The sequence below is a fragment of the Lycium ferocissimum genome, chromosome 10 (genome assembly GCF_029784015.1).
Source record: "Lycium ferocissimum isolate CSIRO_LF1 chromosome 10, AGI_CSIRO_Lferr_CH_V1, whole genome shotgun sequence".
NCBI lineage: Eukaryota > Viridiplantae > Streptophyta > Magnoliopsida > Solanales > Solanaceae > Lycium > Lycium ferocissimum.
The window spans coordinates 52,590,575-52,601,488 of NC_081351.1; the positions used below are offsets into that span (position 1 = coordinate 52,590,575).

At 33.5% G+C, this 10,914-nt stretch overlaps 1 protein-coding gene across 1 annotated transcript; it reads left to right on the forward strand.

Moving 5' to 3' along the window:
* The first annotated feature begins 2,590 nt into the window (after positions 1 to 2,590).
* On the forward strand, positions 2,591 to 6,099 carry LOC132035008 (G-type lectin S-receptor-like serine/threonine-protein kinase LECRK3). Its single transcript, XM_059425332.1, has 3 exons — positions 2,591 to 3,135; positions 4,193 to 4,599; positions 4,656 to 6,099. Exons 1-3 carry the CDS (start codon positions 2,598 to 2,600, stop codon positions 6,072 to 6,074), a joined length of 2,364 nt encoding a protein of 787 aa, XP_059281315.1. The 5' UTR covers positions 2,591 to 2,597; the 3' UTR covers positions 6,075 to 6,099.
* Positions 6,100 to 10,914: the final 4,815 nt, after the last annotated feature.

A 10,914-nucleotide genomic window follows, 5' to 3' on the forward strand; every position in this document is an offset into this window, starting at 1 on the left:
TAATTGGTGGCGACCCCTTAAAAAAAATAAAAAATTTAGGAATCTATTTTTTTTCCTCCCCTTTTAAAAGGGGTATAACAATATATATATATATATATATATATATATATATATATATATATATATATATATATATATATATATATATATATATATAGATACATGCATAAAAACAAAGTATAAAACTAATAATGTCCAAAAAAAAAAAAAAAAAAGTGCACCCCATAATAAAATATCAAACAATATTCATAATTTCCAAAGTATTTCATTAAGTCAATAAGATGGATTCATTGCACACGCCTATCAATCCATTAAATGGGAAAGAAATGAAATTATCACATGTACAAAAACATAGAATTTATATTATTGCACTTTCAAAAGGTTAGTAACTCAAACTATACAATTTTCTTGTAGCCAAACCATACAATTTTCGCCAAACTATACAATTTTCTTGTAGCCAAACCATACAATTTTCTTTCTTTTGTTATATTAGCTCGAGATCTAATTTAGATATCGAACCGTTGTATTTGCTATTTCGCTTACATGTCATTTATTTGTTATGTTTACTAAAATAAATATACTTAAAATATTTATATTTTAAAATAAGATAGAATTTAATTACTTTTTCATTTTTATTCTTACTCTAATAAATGTGAAAAGAGATTAATGTTGTAAAAAAAATATATCAAATGGAGGTCAAATAATGAATAAGGTAAATTAGTCAAATTATAATTCTAATCGACGTTTTCTTAAAAAACCATGCAAAGACAATATTACAAGTAAAATGAGCTAAACTTATAATATTTATCAAAAATTAAAAAATAGTATTTCTTCGTTTAAATAGAAAATCAATTTCTACTTTGTTTCGTTTTAAACATGTAAAATTAATTTAATAATTTGAATTAGAATTATCCAAATTAAAATTTGATAAAAAAATAATAAGTATTTTACACCTTTAAATTAATCGAATTAAAATTAAAGTATCAATTGATGCTTAAATATTGCCGTTGTTTTATCTCAAAGAGAGCAAAATAGTTTTAAACTTTAAATAAGTCTTCACTTTTAAAAAATATTAATAAGTTTTTGCTAATTTTGTATTCGTAGCAAACACTAATATAATAAAATTTTAGATACGAAGCACAAACTACAATGTTATATTAATCGTGTTTTGAACATAGTATGTATATATATATTATCACTATTCAAACACAACTACATACACATAGATACACTATAATCTAAAGTGTGGGGCCCGTGCTATAGGCCGTCTAGTTCTAGTTACAGACATGGAAGAATCATCAGTTATATTGAATTCCCCAACTACTTTGGTTAAAGATACATTGAATGTTCCATCAAAACAATAGATCTAGGACCGGCCTAGTTTTATCAATTTTTAGACTACGGGATTGACCTAGTCAATAGTCTAATTAATATTTTCTCTCTTTTTTTTTTTTTTTTTTTTTTAAATAAAAGAAAAAGTTATACACAAAAAATGAAATAAAACCTTAACTTCCTGTCATGCATCACCAGTCTATACAAATTGTTTTTCATAAATCCTTACATGCAGACAGGGGCAGAGTTAGGTTGTGGCAAAAGGTTCATTAAAAATTATATTGAGTAAATAGAGATATATATAAACAATTGAATGTTCTTGACATAAGGAAATATTTTGGAGTAGTAGAAAAGGGGGTTCAAAATTTATTTTAGGTCATAGTCCAAATCCTATGTGTGACATTTAAATATTTTTTTGAACCCTGTTGTATGAAATCCTAGGTGTGAAATTCTAGTTTCTTTATAGTCCCTTTATATGAATTTTTGATGTCGGCACTTGCACGCTGACATGAAATAAAGACTTCCTTTCCAGACTTCAAAGATAAAATGTAACATCGTCCAACTAGAACGCTAGGTAACCCGATTTTCTAGTCCGTGTGGTTAAAACTAGCGTAAATCAACTTATTTTAAGAAATACTTCTTATCAACAATCCACGTGAGAAGTGATTTGTGTTTGGCTAAATTATTTGAGAAATGCTTTGTTAGTAGTTTCAGTTTGACCAATATAGTTCAAAAAGTGCTCTTGCGTATCAAATTACGAAAAAAGGAAGTTACAAATTTAATTTGGTAAATACTCCATCCGTTCACTTTTACTTGTTCACTTTTAACTTTTCACGCTGTTTAAAAAATAATAATAAATGAAGTGCATAATTTACCAATGTACCCATATTAATTGGTGCATATTTTTCTTAGATTTGAAAAATGATTTGAAGTGAGTATTTAATACTATGGGTAAGAAACGGAAAAAATAAATTATCCTTTCTTGATATGCTAAAAGTGACAAGTAAAAGTGAAAATATATTTTTAGAATACTGGATAAGTAAAAGTGAACAGAGGGATTACAAATTATTAATATGAATAGTCTAGTCCTGAACTATTTTAAGCTTCCTGGAAACTTGGCCGATTGGATTATTAGTCATACCCTTGAGGGGCAGAGGACTCTGATTAACCTAACAGAGAAAAGTAGAAGTTGACTCTGAAGTTTTCACAGTTACGTTCACCAAAACTCACAATAAAAATTTTCTTCTGTAATATTTGCTCTGGCAATGAATATTTCCTTTTCTTATTTTCTTGTAATATTGCTTCTTTTTTCCTTTCCATTATACAATTTAGCTCAAACTAATGGTAGAGTAGCTACTAGTAGTTCTATTACTGCAACAGATGGAAGCACTCAATGGCTTTCACCATCTGGTGATTTTGCATTTGGGTTCCAAAAAATTCAAGATAGTAAAGATCAGTTCTTGCTTTGTATATGGTATGCAAAAATACATGAAAAAACCATAGTCTGGCATGCAAATATGAGTGGTCCAGTGCCACAAGGATCAAGATTGAATCTTGATCCTCAAAGGGGTCTAATACTAAGTGATCCTCAAGGGACTACCCTTTGGAGAACTGATTTGGTTGTTGGTAATATTGACTATGCACTCATGAATGATACTGGGAATTTTGTTATCATGGGAAGTGATTCTACTGATCCATTGTGGGAAAGTTTTAAATATCCAACTGATACTTTGTTGCCAAATCAAACATTAGAAAGAGGAAGCTTCCTTGTTTCTCAAAGATCACTAGCTAATTTCACTCAAGGTATGTGTTGATTGTGTGATCAACTCATTCAATTGTGTCTCGATACGAAATTTTTATTATGAGGATTCAACTAGTTTTATATTGGCTGCTAGCCTACCATGACCCTCGTCCTTTATTCGGGCTTGGACCGGCAGAGTGAGCAAGCTCGCACAGACGGAGATAGAAATATGTTTTAGTCATGTTAGTAAGTTTACTTTAGATCCTATACTTGGAAGGAGTCTTTTAGCCTTATATGAGATTTTTACATCCGTAGAAAATATAGAGAACTAGTACTTTTTGCTTTAAGTTCTTTTTTTTTTTTTTTTTTTTTTCATTTTCATTTAATGTTGGTCGGAGATGAATTTATACAAAGAATCGTATTCAGTGAGGATTCATATAGCTGACCACAACTTGTTAGGGATTGAAGCATAGTTATTTTTGTATGTCTCAAGGCGCACGGGCCAAATAGTTTTATTTCATTTAATGCTGGTTTGAGATGAATTTATACAAGGAATCATATTCAGTGAGGATTCATATAACCGACCCCAACTTGTTTGGGATTGAAGCATGGTTATTTTTGTATGTCTCAAGGTGCAGGGGCCAAAAAGTTAATGGTTAGCTAGACCACACTTTTAGGAAGCTTCCCCGTTTCTCAAAGATCAGAAACTACTTTCTCTCAAAGTAGGCGTTGAATTGTGTGTCAGACTCATTTAATTATATTTAATTATATTATGTTTCAACATGATATCTGTATCATGAGGATTCATCACAAATTAGATCATATGCTTTCTAGGAGTCTTCTAGCCCTATTAAAGATTTTTATGAGATTTTTTTATAGAGAATATCTAGCAGTACTTTTTATTTTTATTTTATATGATGTTGGCCGGAGATGAATTTATATGTAGAAACACGGTCAGTGGGGATTCATAGAGCCGACATCAACTAGTTTGGGATTGAGGCATAGTTTTGTTGTATGTCTCAACACGACTCCTTATGTGTGCACCTGATTCTTTTCCTTGAGCCAAACAGCTAGCGAGAGCACACTTTTAATTTGTGTAATTATTTTACGTCTCAATAGGTAGGTTTTATCTTCGGATGCTTGATAACGGGAGTCTGGTGCTTGTTACACAAAGTATGCCTTCCAATTCAGATTATGATGGTGAGTACTACAACAGTCAAACTTCTGACACAACAAATGCAACCAATTCAGGGGATAAGTTGGTTTTTGAAGAGAATGGCATGATGTACGTATTGAAACGAAATAATCAAAGGCAAATTCTTACTCCGCGATCCATTCCTTCAGCTTCACATAGTTACCATCGCGTGACTCTTAACTTTGATGGAGTTCTCACTCATTATTATCATTCAAGGAATTTTAATAGCAGTGGCTGGCATGTTCTGTGGTCTCAACCAAATAATATATGCACCAACATCAGGGTAGACAAAGGCACCGGGCTTGTGGTTACAACAATGTATGCGATCTTGGTAGAAACAATAGACCAGTTTGTAACTGTCCTAAAGGATATTCACTGCGTGATCAGAACAATGCTTATGGCGACTGCATACCAGATTTTCCTCCAAGTTGTGGTGAAGTTGGAAGTGGTTCGCCTGAACATTCGTATAGTTTAGTCACGGTCAATGACACTGATTGGCCATTATCTGACTTTCAGCAAATTAGCCCTTCAACTGAACAAGACTGCCAAATTGCATGTTTGAATGAATGTTTTTGTGCTGTTGCCATTTATAGAGACAATAGCTGCTGGCAAAAGAAGTTGCCTTTGTCGAATGGGAGAGTAGACATCAGTCTGAAATCAAAGGCTTTTATCAAAATAAGGAAAGATGGTGTTTCTCCTCCAAGCCTCGGCCTTCCAATTCCGGGATCTCAAAAGCAAAGTTGGCGAATTTGGGGAATTATGGCATCCTCTCTCTTTGGTAGCTCGGTCTTGGTAAACATTTTGCTCATTGGTGTATTCTGTTCGGGATTTTTCCACATTTATAGAAAGCGAGCGAATGCGGTTCTCCATACAAGTCACGTGGCGGACTCTGTTTGTCATAGTTTTACATATAAAGAACTTGTAGAAGCCACAAAAGACTTCAAGGAAGAGCTAGGCAGGGGTGCATGCGGGATTGTTTACAAAGGGGTAATGCCTATCGGTTCAAGAAGCATAGTCGCTATAAAGAAACTGGACAGAGTTGCTCATGAGGTAGAGAAAGAATTCATGACTGAAGTAAATGTGATTAGTCGGACTCATCATAAGAATTTGGTCAGTCTGATTGGATATTGTAACGAGGGACCTCATCGTTTGTTGGTCTACGAGTATATGAGTAATGGCACTCTTGCAAGTTTCATTTTTGGTGATCCAAAACCTACTTGGAGCCAGAGGACGAATATTGCAATGGGGATTGCAAGGGGACTTGCATACCTCCATGAAGAATGCAGCACGCCGATTATCCATTGTGACATAAAGCCTCAAAACATTCTCCTTGATGATTATTACGTTGCTCGAATATCAGATTTCGGATTGTCTAAACTGCTGCTAATCAACCAGAGTCGAACACTTACTAATATTAGAGGAACGAGAGGTTATGTTGCACCGGAATGGTTTAGGAATAGTCAGGTCACGGTTAAGGTGGACGTTTACAGCTTTGGTGTATTGCTACTGGAGATCATCACTTGTCGGAAAAATTATGAGAATGAGGAAAGCTACGGACCAGAGGCTATTCTTAGGGATTGGGTTTTGGATTGCTTTCAAGAAGGAAAATTGGAAGCTCTGGTGGAAAGTGATATCGAGGCCTTGAATGACAAGAAGCAGCTCGAGAGGTTCGTGATGGTTGGTATTTGGTGTATTCAAGAGGATCCGTCGATGAGGCCTACTATGAGGAAAGTCGCTCAAATGCTTGAAGGATCTGTTGAAGTGACTACTCCACCATGTCCATATAATTTTAGCATTACTATATAAGATCATAAGAATCATTTATGTACAATTTCCTCCTCTGTATATCTGTTTTCTACTTTCGAGTGCTCTAGTGTATTACTTGCTTTCATGTTGAATATTCTTTAAATAGCTATTGTGTGATGTACTATACAGGAAGCAGTTCTTCCCTTTATTTCGAATGATTCACTTTTCAATTGTGATTTTACTGTTTTATGAACTAAAATACCCCTTGTTGAAAGGAAATAATGACTGATAACAGGAGAGTGAAATTTGTCAAGCAATAACTGATATGCTTTTAAAATTCTTCCTCAAGATTTGAGGAGATGAGTATAAGTTACCATGCATTTTAATTGCAGTGTTATAGAAAAGTGTTGAGGTAAGCGATTAACATATTGCAACAATCAAAATAGGAAGTAATAAGATAAATTGTGGCATCATAATTGATTTTATAAAAAGAGATGCATTAATTCAGGCCAAAATAGTGTAATCCAAAGAGGTTTTGTCACGACCCAAATTCCAAAGCCGTGAAGGCACCTACCCCACCCGGTAGGCGAACCATCCACAACCGATTAAACCAATTTCAACAAGTATATTAAGCGGAAAGAAATAAATAAAGTCATTTAAGAGACATAAACTAAATGTCTTAATCATAAATATGCGGAATAAGTACAATCACCCAAAACCTGGTGTCACTAGTACAAGAACCACTAAAAAACTAATACAAGTTTGAGATAATAGCTAATATGTTGTTTGAAACAAGGAGCAGGAATCTATATATAATATAAGACAAAGTGATGTACGCTGACACCTCTGTGGCGCCTCCATTCTATTTACCTTTTTTTCTCCTTTTTTTGCCACTTCTCTAATTATTTTTCTAATTTTGTGTTCTTTTATCCTTTCAAGGTGGATATTGACGTGAAGAAATCTGCGTTAATCCTCCAATTAAACTGATAATTAATGCATATTGAATGTGTATATGTTTCTTCATCTTTCCCCTCCCTATAACTCCCACATCATAAGACTTGAGGTTATTTGGTAACGTTAATTTTGTTTTGTTTTGTTTTTTTTTTTTTTTTTTTTTTTTTTTGGGGCAAAAATGATAATAACTCTTGCAATTACTTTTTGCATTAAATATTAGGAGCAATGAATTTTCACTATTTAATCTGCATATATAGGCTCTTGATATATCTATGCATGCCATTTTGATGCCACAAAAGACATCAGTAATGCAGAAAGAGAGGCGGGCTGATCAGATACGTGATTTTCTTTCTCTTAGCTTCTTTTTCTTTTTGGGTGGGAGGTGGTGAGGGGAAATTTGGGGCAATTCGCAGAATTGCCCTTCTTTTGGGGTGGTCTTTAAATTTTGCATCATATTTGAAATGTTTAAATTTTCGCCTTGGCACACATGGGTTCGGAGTTCGAACCACGCGATCAAAATTTTTAAAAAAATTCGCAAGGCGATTTTAAATTTCGCTATACGCCAACAAGATACACTTGTGAAGGAATTACCAAAGTTTATGGGACCGCATACTTATGCCTTGGGCGGACTTGGCATAAGTATGCGGGTCCCGGCGATAACAACGATAATTCCTTCACAAAGTATGGGATCCCGGCATAAAGTTTGCCCGATTAAAAGTATGCCCACCGCATAACTTTGTGAAAGAATTATCAAAGTTATCTTAGGGTCCTAACGAGAAATAAATATTTGAGTGATAAGTCATATCATGTTTTGTTACCGATTATCAGAAAGTGGTTCAAAATATTCATCATTCTTGTGGAAGCTTGCTAGGTGTATCACGTGGAGGACCTAAAGTTTCGATATTGTGGATAGCATTCGGGTGCTTGGTGACCATCTATAGCTAGCTTACTTACTTTTGTATTATTGTGGCTTTGGCTTTATCTAAGATTTACTTCTTGACGGGAATAAACATGCTCTTGTCTTTGGGTGGAAATGGTACGGATCTTTGAATGTGCAAATGCTGGATTCATGATGAGGTTGTCAATCGTGGCAGATGTGTTAATATTGTTAAGTTTGGATTCTGTTTATTTTAATTAGGATGGGCATGTAGTTAAAAATTATGTGAAGAACTGACTTTTCTTGAATACTTATGCCTTATGGGCAGACTTGGCATAAGTATGCGGTTATAATAAACTTTGATAATTCTTCACAAAGTTATCGGTGGGGAACATACTTTTAATGGGCAAACTTTTTATGCCGGACCGGCATAACTTTGTGAAGGAATTATCAAAGTTATGCGGGACCGGCATACTATCTCTGAAATACTGCACGAGCGTAAGTATCTTACGGTAAACATAACTTTGGTAATTAAAAGTAACAAAAGTATCTTGCCGGTCAAAGATAGCGAAATTTAAACTCCGCCTGCGAATTTTTTTTAAAATTTTGTTCGCGTGGGTTCGAACATGGAACCTATGGGTGTTAGTAGAAAATAATTTAAAGATTTCAAAATATGAGAATGAAATTTAAAGGCCTTTAAAAGAAGGGCACTCCGCGCAAAAAAATGGGAAATTTGTGATGATGGAGAATTTTGATTGATATCTAGCTGTTTGAATAGGTGACACTTTTGGGATTATGATCATGATGAGTTTTGGAATGATATCCATTTAGTTATTGATATTTTTTTATCAGGTCATGCTTCCGGAGTTACGGGCTTTTTTTTTTTTTTTTTTGGTGGTGAAAGCAACAGGTATATGATATGGAGAGAGATGAAAGCGGATTGAGGATTTAAAATTTATGAATTCAATTTTTCATTTTATTATAATTTATATCTAGGATTTGTTGTAATTTTCGTGAATTTCTACGTATAAATTAATGCTCAGTACATAGGTACTGAATTCCGATGAACCGGGTACCGTAACGATGGATGCGCCCGTGGATGGTGCTATACAAAAATGGAATCGGTGGTCGGTGTCATCAACTGTTAAGAAGGAGGTATATATGATAAAATAAATACTCGAAGAAAAATCTTCTTGAACTATCATATCTCCAGAAAATTCAACTTAATCTTATAGATCACTAACTTTAAATTCTCCATTCTCTGTCTCCATTTTCTTTTTGCAGATCTCCAAGCAATTTGCGGATTTTTTTTAACTCCAAGAAGTAGGTTATTAAATTTTAGTTAACAAACAATGAGATTAGATGGACGGTAACTTTTAGTGATTTTTTGCCATTAATCAATTTTTAAATTATCCTTGAACATACTTTTTCCATTTCTTCTTATATATCTTATTGTGAAAATGAAGTCTCAATTATTACTACTTAGGATTTCATATAAAATAAAGAAAAGGGAAAGTAAAATAAAAAGTTATCATTTAGAAGATTTAGGGTTGATGGATCCGATTTTATGTTTTATTTCTCTTCCATTTTCTATTTTTCAGTTTTGTTTTTTGGCTTCAGTTAGATTTTAAACAAGAAGAAAGTGATAAAAGTATAAAAAGTTAACACTACAAAGAAGAAAAGAAAGTTATATACATATAAACTATTACACTAGATTAAATCTTCTTCAAGTTCATGTCTTCCTATACACAATTTTTAACGAAAAATAAATTTTATTACCTATATTTCATTAATTATACAAAAATCAAAGTTAGAGAAACACATGCAACTAATCTAATCCATTTGAATTTGACAAATAATTAAGTGCTTCAAATTTTAGAAGTTTTAAATAATTGAGATATTTCATTATTATAAAAAAATATTTCATAAATTTAATGAGGTGTTTATTATCGCGCGAAGGGCGGACCTCTTCACTAGTAAGTAAATAAAGAAGAAGAGGAAGAATCTGGTGCCACGGATCAGCTAGCAGCTCACCCCGAATCCTCCAACACAGGCTCCCCAACGATTGACGAAGCCTCAAGCCACATTAGTGCTAGGGACATAATCTGCACACAAAAAGGTGCAGCAAGTGTAGCATGAGTACATGAAACAATGTGTACTTAGCAGTATCGTCGACCGACCCTAACGAAAATGAAAACAAGGGTTGGACTACGATTTCTACTTCCACACTTAACCACTATTAGTCCACAATAATTCTAATCACAATAATCTCAACAATATCAGGTTATAAGCCTAAGTGAAAGCTTCTAATCCACAAGTCTATCAAGTTTCCAAGCAGGCCTTTAAGGTAAATCAGGCAACAACTCAAGCAATTCACAACCAAAGTAATCAATGAAGTCATATGATATGCAATGATATGAAATGCAATGCAATGCAAGGCATTTTTCTATCTCCCGGTACACATACGTTCAAATTCTATGAATCGTGACCCATGGAGTACTCTCAAGGTCCATATACTAACCCGAAATTTTCCTTCAGGTTCCAAGCCACATTTGGCATCAAATCACAAAACTCAACCCTGTAGGTGTTATACCCCATTTTAACCGGGTCAAAGCGGAGTACAACATATTAGTGATTCCTGATTATTTGACTTAAGGAGTCGCCACCTAATTATTTTAACGGTGAATTAGGACACCTAATTATTAACTAAATAATGCTAAACTAAACTCTACTTTTTAAGGTCTTACGAACCTAATAAGTTCTAGGTAAGGGTTCTAAATATCCTAACGGGAAGGTCTTAGGCATCCATTAGGGTCCGCTAAATACGGTTACCGACCAAACTTAGGTTAATATAAGGAATAAAAATAATATTTTACTATTTTATATATTATTAGAGAAAAAGGTATTCATAGCTAAATATTTAGATGATTATATAAAAAAAAAGAGGTTTACTTCTTGTAACGAGATGGACTTATTATTGATCACTTCACATTTTAAAAGGAGTAAGAAATAATTGTAACCAATAAATTTAGGAATTGGTTCAGGTTGAAAAGTAATTTCATATTTGAA

Bases quoted from the DNA above. Each gene is read 5' to 3' on its own strand.
- LOC132035008 (XM_059425332.1), top strand. From the start codon at position 2,598: ATGAATATTTCCTTTTCTTATTTTCTTGTAATATTGCTTCTTTTTTCC. The intron at 3,136-4,192 runs GTATGTGTTGAT...ACGTCTCAATAG, and splicing joins ACTAGCTAATTTCACTCAAG to GTAGGTTTTATCTTCGGATG. The intron at 4,600-4,655 runs GTAGAAACAATA...CTGCGTGATCAG, and splicing joins CAACAATGTATGCGATCTTG to AACAATGCTTATGGCGACTG.